Source organism: Schistocerca americana, chromosome X (assembly GCF_021461395.2).
Source record: "Schistocerca americana isolate TAMUIC-IGC-003095 chromosome X, iqSchAmer2.1, whole genome shotgun sequence".
Classification (NCBI taxonomy): Eukaryota; Metazoa; Arthropoda; class Insecta; order Orthoptera; family Acrididae; genus Schistocerca; species Schistocerca americana.
The window spans coordinates 746,501,068-746,516,518 of NC_060130.1; the positions used below are offsets into that span (position 1 = coordinate 746,501,068).

Below are 15,451 nucleotides of genomic sequence, written 5' to 3' on the forward strand. Positions count from 1 at the left end.
ATAGTAAATACGTGGAACACAGTGATTTGATTTGGGATGTTAAACAAGTGAAACCATCCAGTTAGCATTTTCTTGGACTTTCTTGCATTGTTATACTTAATGGCCGATAGCATGTGTAATGAATTGGGCACTTAGAAGATGAAGTCCTTAAATGTTCTTATTTTCAGGCTGGACAGAACACTTATAAGCATATTTTGAATTTAAGTATAAAACCATACGGCTTCCAGTAATTGGGTTTATTTTGAAACATAACTTCAAAGAAGTTTTCTGGTTTTGTTTCAGAGGTTAAGTGAAAGAGAGAGAGAGAGAGAGAGAGAGAGAGAGAGAGAGAGAGGATGGGGGGGGGGGGAGGTGGTTCCAAGAGATGATAATCAGCAGTATTAACATAAAAATGTGAATGTAATTACTTTTCCCCTCACTCACTGCTGAAATTCTTTGAGGTAAAATTGCCGCATATTTGGATTCATATAATTTAATTGTGATGTTTGTATGATCATAGTTAATAAAACACTGGTAGAATGTAAATAATGTAGGAGTAAAGGAGACCACTCACCAAATAGCAGAAGTGTTGAGTCATTGACATGTGCACACACAAAAGAAAAAGAAAGCTCTGTGTGTGTGTGTGTGTGTGTGTGTGTGTGTGTGTGTGTGTGTGTGTGTGTACACACTAATTTGACAAAGGATTTATTCTGAAAGCTAGCAAGATTTCATTCCATTTTGTGTGTGCCTGTTAACGACTCAATGCTTCTGCTATTCGGTGAGTGGTCTCCTCTCCCCCCAGAGGTCTCACAACTTTTCTCGGAGTACATGCTTGCCTACCACAGGACACCCCAGCCTTTGCTGCACTACTTCTGTTTCTCTGCTGTAAGCCTATGCTTTCACCATCCCTTTCCCCCCTCAGCCTTCCCATCGGATGATCTTCCTGGTGCAGACCCCTCTTGGACCTGGTACATGATTTAGAACATTTTTCCATTTTACTTTTGGCACTATCTACACCTTTGCAATAATAAATACATGGCACCCATTGTTGGGTTTGACCTACCACCACTTTTCCAAATTTTCGGAAGTGGGGTTTGTTCAAAAAAGGTCTCCCAGTGTGGTGTTTGTTCCACCTTTGTGCATTTCTATCTAAGCACTCTTCCTTTCCAATAAGGTAGGACAACAAACACCCAGTACAGTAGCCATACTGTTGTCTTTTGTGTGTGTGTGTGTGGGGGGGGGGGGGGTTTCATCAAGTACCAGCATGGTGGTCGCACTGTTGGTGCCTGAGCTGAAACCTCCTCTTGTATGCCAAGGAGCATGTGCCGCTTGTGACTGGGGCACAGGGACTCTGAGCAGTGGATTACTGTCCAGGTAGCAATTGCTGAGGATGGGTGGTGCCCATGGGGAGAGTCCCCATCCATCATGGTGGATGACTTGCAAATGAAGTGGGTGAAGCTATCTTCTGCTGGTGGTCATATGAACCAAATGGCCTCTACAGAAGGAAAGAGCTTGTACAATGCGGAGAAATAAGACCCCAACATGTTTCCTTCCTGACTGTGCCATGAGAGGAGTGTAGGGCTAAGTGATAAGCAGAGAAATGCTTCCCCCAATACCTGTTTTGCACAAGGACAGATCAGGATTCTTTTTTGGCCACAAAGCCTTTATTCTTTGTAGATATTATGGAGGATAAGTTTGAGGAAGTTGAAGCCATCTCCAAAATAAAGAGTTGGTTAGTTTTGATTAAAACAGCATCCCCTGCCCCGTCAAATGTTGCTTGCTTGCAACAAGCTGGTAAATTTTCAGTGACTGTCAGTCCCCATAATAGCCTAAATGTGATTCAAGACATAATTTTCCAATGTGACCTCATGCAGTCTGAAGATGAGCTGGTCCATTGTGTCCATAGGGGGCCAAAGGACAATAGAATTGCTACCAAGGCCTTCATCTTGGCCTTTGAGGGTGATTCATTGCCTGGAAAGGTGAAGGTGGCGATTTATTGATGTGACATGAAACCGTACCCTCGCCCATGCTATGTGGCACTTCAGATATGTGAAATTCAGGCATGTCTTAAGAGTTGTGACAACAGTCCATTCTTAGGGATTGTGGAAGACTGTTGCACGCGAATGTTCCTTGTGCCAACCAATCTCTTTCTGTCCTAAATTATTTACAATAACATACTGAGCTTTTTTTAGTTTCATATGTGGAACAGCTTTTTGTGCTTCTGCAATGCCAATTCACATAGTGGTACGGAATACATGTGAAACTGTATATTGTGTAATTTGGCTGGATGTAGTAATTCATAGTGTAAGAGGAAGAAAATGATGTAAGGCGTAACATCTGTAGAGAATGTACCAAATAAAACACTTTTCAAATTAACCTCTAGGTGACAAATTATTATTATTTTTCCCATTTATCATCTTATGTGTTCAGGAGTACAACTATATTGCAGCAGTTATGTATATAAGATAAAAAGTTTCCCAAGAAAATTATACTTTTCGCAGTAAATTGTTTATGGAACAATTTTATGATATTAACTTCTGATATTGTAATTACATTTCAGATTCCTAGCATCAAAGCGAAGACCAGATATCAGCTGGATCAGGAGGTAAGTGTCTTCTTGATTTGCTACAAATGTGTATTTACACTATGGAAATGTACTTGTTGGCGAGAACAAGTAGAGATCTTGCTGTATTTGCACACTACAAAAACTACTCAAAATTACTAAGAAAAGTTATTAAAAATCAAGGAACATGGACATTATATCAGAAATTAGAATTTTGACAACACACTGAAAGCTAATGGGATGTAGTGAAATGACAGACAGGACAACCAGCCACACAACTGTATATTTAATTGTCATGGCAATACTCAGTATGTTAGGTAAAAGTATTAAGTCTTTAGTGTAAGTAACTGAAATAGCATGGAGGCGACCGCGTAGTATTGTGGTAACAGTGCTGGCTATCAGCTGTGCTGTGTCGACATGTAGGGCAGAATAACAGATGCACAATTGAGTTGTGAAGAAAGGATAGCTGAGCGCAGCAGTAAACTGCCCCGCGCAATAAAGAACAATGTGGTAAGCGTGTCGCCACCACACTCGAGTGAGTCTCTTTGGTACGGGCAACGTGACTAGACACCAGGTTTTAGAGAAACAAATGGGCAGTAACGGAGTATAAATGAGGCTGAATTTGAGGGCAGGATGTCATTGGATTCAGGGACTTGGTCATTGCTGAGTAGTCGCACAATGATGCGAGAGCACCGCCAGACCGCAGAATGACTGGGCAGCACCAACTGCAGCCTCCAGTTTGAGACCAGGCTGCATCTGCTGCCGCACCGGGTCCTTTGTGGGACAAGGTGCCACAACCCCGCCTGTCTGCTGTTCGTGCCCGCTATCACTGATACTGAGGCCCACGGAGGGACTCGGCGTGTCGGTCTGTCAGGAAGTGCCACTATTGCAACTGGCCATGGCCTTGCCTTTGCTGCCAGGTTGGAGTCCTGATGCAGCGTCACTGGGCACTGTCCTATAAGCCGACGCCAGCTGCACCATCCAGAGCTCATGAGGAGAGGCATGCCTGCCTCATGTAGAACTGAAGATATAAGAAAGCTATATTGTTAAAGTGTCCACAACGTTTATACTGGTTCCCCACACATGCACCACCCCCTACAGAGGTGCTACTACAGAGCGAGCCCTGGAAAGTGGATGTTGGCACTATGTTGATCAATTTCTGAAGGGGTTGAGGGAGCTGCAAGGAGAGGTGCTATCGGAATTACATCTAGTAGTGATACCGGGTAGTCAAAACTTACCATTTTACTACCGTAGTGCAGCAGTGGGTGTAGCAGATACTGTGCTATTGTATGTATCATTAAAAATACCAGTAGCTGGGGAAAACTCAGTATTTAGGTGTTACACAGTGCACACTTATCAGGTGAAGTTAGTGGCAGTTGGGAAATTTATGCAGTTAAGGGAAGATGGGATGTTAAAACTGGCACAGGACAGGGATCAATACGTGGTGATGAATGCGGGTGAGCTCTAGGAATGTCAGAATGGGGTGGTCACCACAGGCTCAGCTCATAGGGTTACAATGAGAAGGGACATGTGCATCCTGCAACTAGTTAAGGAAAAAATGGGAGAAAAACTTTGCATGGAATGCCACTCTACACTCACCTTATTCACTTCTGCTAACCCCGTTGTGTCTTGTACCGTTTCATTTAATTTGCTTGCGTCTGCTGTCCTAAAGATTGTCTTCAATATTCTAGCCCCAGCGTCTATCCATCACCTTTTTATTCTGCTAAGCTCATGCGTAACTACTTCAATAACCTCTTCCATCTGCTTCTTTAGTCGTGCATATGCCCCGAGCAAGTTCTGCATTTCATTAAGTCTTCTCTCTGCTTCCCACTACTAATTGCCAATTCTTGCAACCCTGAAAATACTTCTTCCAACATACTGATTTCATGCCATAACTCCCGCACATTAAATACTAAACTTAAAAGACCATTTATGGCCATAAAAAACCACACCTGGCTGTCTGGAAAACAACACTCCTCCATCGAGGTGTTTCACTTACAGTCCCATAACTCCACTTGTGGCAAAGAGGTACAGTACTGCCAAATCTAGCCTTCTTCTTCTTCTTCTTCTTCTTCTTCTTCACCTGGCAACAGGGATCCATATCACCTCCCCTCTCCCAAGAAGTTTGCCATCTCCGAACAATGATAATCTTGTTGTTCTACTGATAATACTACCACAAATAAATAAATAGGTCTACCCCTACTACTACTACTACCACCACCACCACCACCACCACCACCACCACTACTAACATTATGTCGTACACTTCACTTATAAATTATCTTCACAAAATCAATAAACATAATTCCTCTCTTGAGATTAATGTATTGATGAGTCTGAGGCATCTGGACTTCTCTCTCATTGATCATCATTTTGCTGTTTCCTCTTAATATTCTTGATTGCCTTTATTAGCAATTCTTGTGGAATTGCCTCTCGTGCACCCTTGAATGGTTGCAGATGTCAGAAATGCACAAACCATCATTCTTGTTGGCAACTGCAGCTTCATATTCATCAGTGACATAGTTTCGACTACTTGGTATGGGCCCTGGTACCATGTTAAGAATTTCCTTGTCTTTTCCTTTGGCATATATGGAGTCAACGACGTCGCCCATTGGCCCACATTATACTGCAGTCCTACACGCCTCGCTGCCTCTTCCTGTTTCTCCAAAACCTTTGTATTTGCTCTTTGTACCCTGTTCCATACCTCCTTTACTCATCTTGCAAAAACTGCAGACTTCTCCATTTCTACCACTCTTCTGGTGAAGCCCATTGAAAGGTGACGACATCTTTTCGCCATACACTACCTCAAATGGTGATAGCCCAGTGCTAGTATGTACTTTAGTTATGTGTTTACAACAAAAGCTAGGTATGTATCCCAGTTTGAATGATTTGAATCCAAATAGTAACTAAATATTTTCCTGATTTTTCTATGAATTCTTTCTGTCCAACCATTAGCATGTGGGTGTAGGGGGCTAGTCTTAAACTTCTTCACTCTTAGCAGCTGACACAATTTCTTTGTCAGGTCTGACATGAAGTTAATCTTCTGATCCATTATTACCGTCTGTGGCACTCCAAACTTAAATATCCAGCTATTAACTAACGCCTGTGCGACTGTGATTGCCTGTTGCTCCGGCATTGGCACCATTTGGACATAATGAGAAAAATGATGTATTATGCTCAGCACAAAGCGATTACCTGCTGGTGTTTGGTTGAATAGGCCTAACACATCCACCTCACTGAAACTAAAAGGTTTTGTTGTTTCTGGCAGTCTTCGTAACAGTACCTGGCTCTGACTCAAATTGGCCTTCTCTGCACAATCCACACAATTTTTGACCTATTGATCCACATCATCCTTCCTTCCTTTCCACCAGTAGTTCAGTGCCACCTTTCTATTCATCATCCTGTATCCACTGTGGCCAGACGAAATGTGATCATGTACCCCGTGTAATGCTTCCAATTTTAACTTGACTGGCACCACCATGCGTGGTCCAAAGTTTGTCTCTATGCATAATAATCCATCATGCATATCAAATTGCTGGTGTTTTTTATACTGCCTATATTCGTCATTGGTGTTCTGTGCTGCTCACAATTCCTCAAGATCATGACCCAGTACTTGTACTACAGCTGTCTTTCTGCATAGTCCATCCACATTTCTATGTTTCGTTCCTGAAGATCCTGGAATTCTAGTAATGGGTCCTCCAACTGTGTTTTTTCTGCTCCTTTAAGATGCTTCAACTTCTCCTGAAACACAGTCCTAATAGCGTCCTGTGTCCCCTTATAGCTCGCACCTCCTCTGTGGAAATCTTCCTCATCTCGAATCTCTATTGTAACCAGTAACATTCACTTCAACAACTTTACATTTTTGGCACCAAAATTATCCACATCAATGGGTGCCACTTTCCCTCCATCCCTTTCATGTATGGATACAATACCACATTTCACCAAACAACATGTTGCATCTAATACTTCACTACCCTCCAATTGCTCTATTACACACATCACAAGTTCAGTTCCACATTCATGCATAGCGATTTTCAGGTGCCTTTTGACACACAATCATGAGAGTCAAGCCTCAGTGCTATTGATTGCCATTTAACTGGAATGTCTTGTATACTAGACACTTGTCGAAGCAGATTAACATTGTCTGTAGCTCGTGGTATAGCGTTGCTGCCTTTGGATCATGGGGTCCTGGGTTCAGTTCCCAGCTGGATCGCTGATTTTCTCCACTGAGTGACTGAGTGTTTGTGTTGTCCTCATCATTTCATTGTCATTTGGGAAAGTGACAAGGTTGGACAGTGAAAAGACTGGGAATTTGTATGGGTGCTGATAACCACGCAGTTGAGCATCCCACAGACCAAATGTCATCATCATCAGATTAATGTTGACAATAGTTTCCCATAGTTAGAATGTCTTCCCACTCATTTCCCCTATACGTTATCGAAGGTCGCTTATGGCATGATGTTGATGCAGAAAATCTATCTTTAGGATAATGCTGTACCCCTTGTCCACATGAGACACCACTTCCAACCAAAAAATTCACGATTACTGTCCCCTCTGGTTGTATATCGTTATCCCCTACCCGATGTAAATCCTATTGTGGTGGGTTCCACTGCCTCCCACCAACCAATTCTCTCGAGGCTGCTGACACACATGCTCCTGTGTCCAACAGTACTTCATACTCTCTTCCATTATGGCACATTTCGCCTCTGCATTTGTTCTGACTGAAGTTATTCCTACCAGCAACTCCTGTCGGCAGCCCTGGGGCTCCCTTCTAAGTTTAACAGACCCTTCCTATTCCCTGGACTACCTTTCTCATTATCCCTATAATATTGCCATGACCAAAATCACCTCTACTGCCATCTTCACCAAATTGTTGGTGACTCCCATTACTCGAGTTGTGCGGTGGGTTCCATAAATGGTAACATTGTCTTTGGACATGTCCTGTTTGACTGCAATTAAACGACATGATGTAAATACCTGTTTCCACTCTTACCTTTGTCAAGCTATCAGTTTCTTTGTATTCCAAAGCTAACCTAAAAGATCCTTAGGTGCCCCTGTGCACACTCTCCTAGACATTTCTGCTGTCAAACCCCTTAAAAATGTATTAAGCTCTCATTGATTAGCCCCTTGCAGCACCACTTTATTTACCTTCTCATTTAATGATAGGTCATACTGTAGCAGTTCCACCTGCTTTGTTTATTTCATCATTTGTTGTCCTCGGTGTCAACGTACTGCGTTGCTACCCTGGCTGAAAAATGGGGTTTGTAATTTTGACACTGACTACTGTAAATAATGTAGCAATCAGATGCACAGTTACATTTCACTGACTTTTACTTTCACTTTGCACAATCCTCCAATAATACACAGTTATATACACTCCTGGAAATTGAAATAAGAACACCGTGAATTCATTGTCCCAGGAAGGGGAAACTTTATTGACACATTCCTGGGGTCAGATACATCACATGATCACACTGACAGAACCACAGGCACATAGACACAGGCAACAGAGCATGCACAATGTCGGCACTAGTACAGTGTATATCCACCTTTCGCAGCAATGCGGGCTGCTATTCTCCCATGGAGACGATCGTAGAGATGCTGGATGTAGTCCTGTGGAACGGCTTGCCATGTCATTTCCACCTGGCGCCTCAGTTGGACCAGCGTTTGTGCTGAACGTGCAGACCGCGTGAGACGACGCTTCATCCAGTCCCAAACATGCTCAATGGGGGACAGATCCGGAGATCTTGCTGGCCAGGGTAGTTGACTTACACCTTCTAGAGCACGTTGGGTGGCACGGGATACATGCGGACGTGCATTGTCCTGTTGGAACAGCAAGTTCCCTTGCCGGTCTAGGAATGGTAGAACGATGGGTTCGATGACGGTTTGGATGTACCGTGCACTATTCAGTGTCCCCTCGACGATCACCAGTGGTGTACGGCCAGTGTAGGAGATCACTCCCACACCATGATGCCGGGTGTTGGCCCTGTGTGCCTCGGTCGTATGCAGTCCTGATTGTGGCGCTCACCTGCAAGGCGCCAAACACGCATACGACCATCATTGGCACCAAGGCAGAAGCGACTCTCATCGCTGAGGACGACACGTCTCCATTCGTCCCTCCATTCACGCATGTCGCGACACCACTGGAGGCGGGCTGCACGATGTTGGGGCGTGAGCGGAAGACGGCCTAACGGTGTGCGGGACCGTAGCCCAGCTTCATGGAGACGGTTGCGAATGGTCCTCGCCGATACCCCAGGAGCAACAGTGTCCCTAATTTGCTGGGAAGTGGCGGTGCGGTCCCCTACGGCACTGCGTAGGATCCTACGGTCTTGGCGTGCATCCGTGCGTCGCTGCGGTCCGGTCCCAGGTCGACGGGCACGTGCACCTTCCGCCGACCACTGGCGACAACATCGATGTACTGTGGAGACCTCACGCCCCACGTGTTGAGCAATTCGGCGGTACGTCCACCCGGCCTCCCGCATGCCCACTATACTCCCTCGCTCAAAGTCCGTCAACTGCACATACGGTTCACGTCCACGCTGTCGCGGCATGCTACCAGTGTTAAAGACTGCGATGGAGCTCCGTATGCCACAGCAAACTGGCTGACACTGACGGCGGCGGTGCACAAATGCTGCGCAGCTAGCGCCATTCGACGGCCAACACCGCGGTTCCTGGTGTGTCCGCTGTGCCGTGTGTGTGATCATTGCTTGTACAGCCCTCTCGCAGTGTCCGGAGCAAGTATGGTGGGTCTGACACACCGGTGTCAATGTGTTCTTTTTTCCATTTCCAGGAGTGTATGTATGGCCAGTGCGCTGTTGTTTGAACTTTCCATAAGCCTCATTAATAGTTTGCAGGTGAACCTCCACATACTGCTACAATAGTTTACTGTTGAACATCTACAAGCAGTAAAAACATAACCACATAATTCAGTTCTTGAAGAATAATCAGGTATGTATGGAGCAGACGCTGTCATTGTTTTTACACATGGCCTAATTGTTTAACACTTACAGCACTGTTAAGTTGAAGCATTGTTATTGTTGTAACTAGTACAGGTTACTCATCTGAAACTTGGCCGTGGACTGACTGTCTCGTGACCAAAAATCAGGCCCTTGTATATCATTACAATAATAGGTACTGAAACTACACATTGTTTGAAGTTGAATTTACAGAAATTACAATTAAAACTTAACTTATTCGATTAACTGTATACATCGAAAAATTGGTCCTTTTTAACAGTTTCTTCTACTGCAAGAGCCAAGCCGAATTATTTGTTTAAATCATGAAATTAACAAATGTAAGTACGACAACACTTCGACAAAACTGTTAATTACTTTGGAATTAATGAAGGGCTGGTTTTGCTAACATGTTTTCGAATATAGCCAAATAGATACTTAGAGATTACTGGCATTTTGTCTTCCAAACTTTTATAATTACTGCAGAATTTATATTTGTTTATATGTCAACAATACAATTTAAGTTACGAAACAATCACCGATTTCACCATATAACAAAAGAGACTAACTAGGAATAGTCGAAATAAATTAGACAATCAATTACATACATAAAACTAAACACAAAATTATATCTGGTGTTATATTTTTTAAAACTGAGGGCCAATCTTTCTCTTTTATGAAAATTCAGATTATACTCACGTAGGTTAATGGTAATTAGTTAAAAAATGAATTTAAGGAGGCAGATGGCAAAACAAGAGGGGAATTAAAATTATCCCAGCTTGCTTCGTCTCAGTACACGTTAATGTTCATTTTCCCAATTCTATCTGCAAAGTCTTCTGTTGCTTCATTATGTCTCCTAGATACCGTCCCTAATTGTTCATGAAAAAACCTTGCACTATTGTGCTTCCTGGATCGTTGTCCCAACACCCATCTCAATTGGTCAAAAGCTTCTGCGTTTCGCAATGCTTCTGTGCACCTGATGAATACTTTTGCTACTCCTGACATGTGTAGCCTTGTAACCTGCAAAAGCCGTTAATTTGACCGATCCCCTATGTCAGCTGATGACTTAAGATCGTCTATAAATGCCAACACACCCTCAGATGCTCTACCAGAGAAAGGAGAAGCAAGATTCGACACAGTGAGATCCACTCCTGGAGTTTGCAACTTCAACACTTATACCTTGTGATTCTTTCCTGCTAGTTCATTAAATGTACCCATATTATCTGCTCTCAATTGAGCCACCTGGTCTGCTAATGAGTGCACCACTTCTTCACTGGTGACACCCCGTGTGTCTGCTTTTGCCTCTGTGTCCATTATCCATGATAAAAATTACTCTACACCAAAACAATACACACAGAACAGTTACTCCCAAAGTGTTCTACCAAGTTACTTCTTCTCTTTAATCCACTGGAAACAACTAGGTGGCTGTGAGGTTTCTGGACTTCTTCAAAACTCATCTTCAGTGGCACACTGGCATATTAAAGAAAAAAGAAAAGTGTAGTGTTTCTAACCAGACTTGAGGTTGGATGATATATTTACTACACAAAATTAGTTATCGAGTTTATTTAGTGTTTCATAGATCATTTAAGTATTTTCACTGTAAATTTCACAGACTATGTTAGTTTAAGGACTTGTGTAATTTGTTCTGATGAATGGTTGTTTACTATTACTAAATAGTAGCACAGCCTAAATATCACAAATAATGGAAGGGATGAGGGTAACCATCACTGTATCATTCAGGAGCTGAGTGGTGATAGGCTCTCTCTCTCTCTCTCTCTCTCTCTCTCTCTCTCTCTCTCTCTGACCCAGAGGAATTTTTTTGGGGGAGGGGGGGCACTAGCTGAAGGCTTCTGAGAGAGACAGGCGGCAGCAACAGAACTGAATAGAAACATCGCATCAGTAAGCTCTCTGTGGTAAAGTCTGGCGGGGGGGGGGGGGGGGGGAGTTACATATGGCACATGATGAAGAGAATGATTGGAGATTGGATTTAGAGAGAAAATAGAACACAGTAAAAGGGATACTACAGATACTCTGAGCAGTCAAGTTCTGTCTGAGAAGATACTGGGTAATAAGGGAGTGCTGCTTTGCTGCTGCACCCACCCAACTAACCTACAAAATATTTTGATCTGTCCTTATGCTACACCTACTCCAAAATTCTTGCCACATGGTTCATATACCAAGTGTAGGGACAGAAGAACTATCCTATACAGCCTCCTATCACATTTTATTACAGACTCATCACTGGCATTTCCTACACTTTCAGAGGCAGGGAACCTGTGAAGACACTCATATCATATGTCAGCTTTGCTGTAACTTTTGTACAGCCTTTTATGTGGGCATGACCACCAACCAACTTCCAGCTGAATGAAGGGCCACTGCCAAACTGTGATAAAGAGCAGTGGTGACCTCATAGTGCAGAACACTCTGCTGAACACAACATGCACATTTTCAGTGGCTGCTTCGTAACCAATGCCCCAAATAACAGCTTCTCAAAATTATGTAGATGTAAATTGCTCTTCAAACACATCTTTGATCTTGTATTTATCCCGACCTCATGCCCCTTACCCAACTTCGCTCCTGTTATCATGCTCCTCATGTCACTCAATCTACACTCACATTCTCCTATCCACAGTCTCCCTCATCCTCTTTTTTATCTCCACCCCTTCCATTCCACTTCCACATATTATATGTCACACGTTTCCTACTTTATACCTCACTTCAAGATATGTACTAAGCGAATTGTATTTAGAGAATTACTCCATTCTGAATGAGATGCAGAGCACTGCTATAGGGATCATTATCTACTGTTGATTTCTCCATTTGCTATCAGGTGCACACTCTCCAAAATATCCAAAATATCCAGCTCAGTAATAACTTCCCAGTCTGTCAAAGCAGGCAGCAAGGAGGCCACTTAGCACGACAAATTGGACAGTGTACCGCATGTTTGCTGTCTTTGTTTGAGGATAGCATTCATTAAAGGGTGTATCATATTGTGAGTAAAAGTCATAATGCTATTGATGGAGTCATGCTGGAAGTCTTAAGAATGGTGCAAAAGGTAGACAATTCACTGATGCAGCAAAGAATGGTGCTTCACATTCTAGTGTATGCAAGGTTCAATTGACTAGAAATGGATAAAAAATGTTTATCCAAAAATCACTTATACTTAAACATATATTCTCAACAAATAATTTCAGTAGGGTACCCATGCTGTGTGGTTGGATTTTGTTTTTTCAGACTTAACCTGTTGTGACAAAGCTGTATTCTCGCAATAATGTAGTGAAGGAAAATGGAAATAAGCAATAAAAATAGGAATTTGAGATACAGAATGTAACAGCTACATGCATAAATGAACAAAGTATTGAAGTTATATCATAAGGGATCTATACAGATTTTAAGTATTGGATGTAAATATTTTACAACCAGTGCACAAAATGTTATATATGCAGTATATTTCACTTTCAGCTATACTTGTTATACATCTCTGACATTTGTTAAATGCACTCTTGTTTAGAAAAACTTTAATGCTCACTCATTAGACACAGCTTTATTGAGTGGAGATTTTAAGAGATTTGTGTAGTTATCATTTGGTTTGATATATTTTAATTATTAAAAAGTTGTAAAAAATACCATTTCTATCTTCTTGTTTTGTTTTACTAATTCAAATGTTCATTGTTTCAGTTTGATTATGACTTCAGAATTGAGAGGCAAACATAACTGCATGAAGAACTTAGTTTTGAAGTGGTCAGTATGTATATGATGTATCTGTTCCTTACATATCTATCAAATGCTGTGGAGCCACAAAGAACAAATATCGTATGACACTAAGTTGATCCTAAGACTGGTCTATTTTAAAGTGTGCTAATGGGACTTTTATAGGTACTCCCTGCTGTGCACTTTGGATTTCACTTGTGAGAAGATTGACTGAACTTATTGTATATTGGTATAGGGCATTATAATTGTGTATTGTAATTGCATTTAAATAATCCAAGTAAGATTGTTGCATTACTGATTTTTGGTTTTGATTATAAAGATAACAGCGAAAAATGTATTTTTTTCAGAGGTGATTTAAGAATAATGTTCAGTTTATGTAGCTGAGCTCTACATGTGCTATAAAAGTAATGATGCCTCAGGTATATTTTAGATTGAATAGTGAAACATGTTTTATAAAATATAATGGAAGTGTTGAATATTTATAGTTGCTTCATTGGAGTTGTTAAAGAGAGGTAGAATAAAACATAAAAACAATAATTTTGTATTTTGACAAATGGATGACAAATTATGAAATGTATGGTATATCATGTCATTTAATGTCTACCTACTGAGCATGTGATTGTATTGTGGAATGAAGTAATATATGTGTATGTCTTCCTAGTACTATCTATAATGGTTTGATAGTTGTGACTCACGGGAAGCTTGTGGTGGTGTTTTCTGTCTGTTCGTGCCTTAGTAGTGATTCTTCCATCATGTTCTGGGGAGACTGTGAATCAAGACTTTATGTGACATTGTTTGAATTAATTTTGATGTTTAAGTATGTTTATTGGTTACTGAAGATCATATGAATTTTTAGGCATACATAAAATGCTGTTGTATCAGCTGTTTGTATGTGCTGTTTTTTCGTCACATTTGTTTATGTGGGTGATGGGTTCTACAGCTTCCCGTGCAGCACAAATAATATTACAGTTTTGAGTTTATTATGATGCTACAACTATTTTGAATACATATCACAATGTGGTGCAGAGCAGGAAGAAGTTTCTCTTTTATAGTAAATGATGATATTGTAATGTATGCTGCTTGTATCCCATGTTGTGACCAACAAATGCCAGATGTCACCAAAGTAGGAAAACTGAGGCTGCATTCGTAGTGCCTGATCACAGTTTATGCATGCTGTTGCACATGAAAGCTTATTTAATGACTTTTCAGTTGAACTGTCTTAATAAGCTGTATTGTAATACTAGGCCCAAGGAAATGGAAAAAAAACAGGAAGTAGAGCAATCAGCACTTGAAATGAAATTGTTACATCATTTTGTTTATTTAATTAAGTTTTTATTGTGATATTTATTTAGTTAAGTCAGAAACTCTATGCCAGCTCTTAATACCCCTGGTATGCTGTCCCACCATTTACACTTTGCTCTAAGTGTATTGTTATATTTTAACCCTCCCCCATTCATCTGTAATAAACTTCATATGAGGTATGATTCGTTTGAAAAGAGAAGACTAACTCTTAAGTGTAAAGTACTCTCTCTCTCTCTCTCTCTCTCTCTCTCTCTCTCTCTCTCTCTCTCTCTCTGTCTGTGTGTGTGTGTGTGTGTGTGTGTGTGTGTGTGTGTAAGGAAGGAAGGGTGGGAGTTATTTATTTGTATATTTGTGCATGTGGGAAGTGAGGGATAGGTGCACAGGGCAGTCATCATTTGCTCATTACTTCCACTAACTGTGTAGAGCCATGTATTATGTATAGGACCTCACTCACTTTTTTATCTAAGAGTATGCTGTGTGATACTCTTGATACTTCTCATTATATCACTAATGCCTCTCACAAATTTGAGAAGCTGCCTATTGTTTCTCTTACATGTATATCAGCATCGTTCCACATTTTATTTATTTTTCTTTCCGCCCCCCCCCCCCCCCCCCTCCCTTGCAGTGTATTAAAATTGTTGTATATATTTCTGTACTTGAAAAATGTTGAAAAATATTCAGTTTTTAATGTAGCATTATAGGATGTAACTGCTTCTATAACTATTTTCCATAGAGGCAAACTCTAAGAAAACGGGAACAGTAAAAACAATTGATCTTGGAAGACCTTTTCCATAATGTTATTCTCAATTTCTCTTTTCTTGCCTTTTTTGTTTGTTTTTGGTCTGTCATTTTTAAATATCTTACATTGTGTTTAAGTATTAAAAAATGTGGACTGTATTTTAACTTTTTCATATTGTCGCACTTTAGTATGGCCACTGAAGCT

General features: G+C 41.3%; 1 protein-coding gene across 3 annotated transcripts in view; it reads left to right on the plus strand.

The window, feature by feature from the left end:
- Positions 1 to 15,108, plus strand: part of LOC124554684 (multivesicular body subunit 12A) — a 51,325-nt gene extending 36,217 nt beyond the window's left edge. For 2 of the 3 annotated variants that reach the window (XM_047128300.1, XM_047128302.1), the window contains exons 8-9: positions 2,540 to 2,584; positions 13,174 to 15,106. In XM_047128300.1, the coding sequence (XP_046984256.1) occupies positions 2,540 to 2,584; positions 13,174 to 13,209 (81 nt within the window). In that variant the 3' untranslated portion in view covers positions 13,210 to 15,106. Of the gene's footprint in view, positions 1 to 2,539; positions 2,585 to 13,173 lie in introns of all 3 variants that reach the window. The other variant, XM_047128301.1, reaches the window with a different exon arrangement.
- Positions 15,109 to 15,451: the final 343 nt, after the last annotated feature.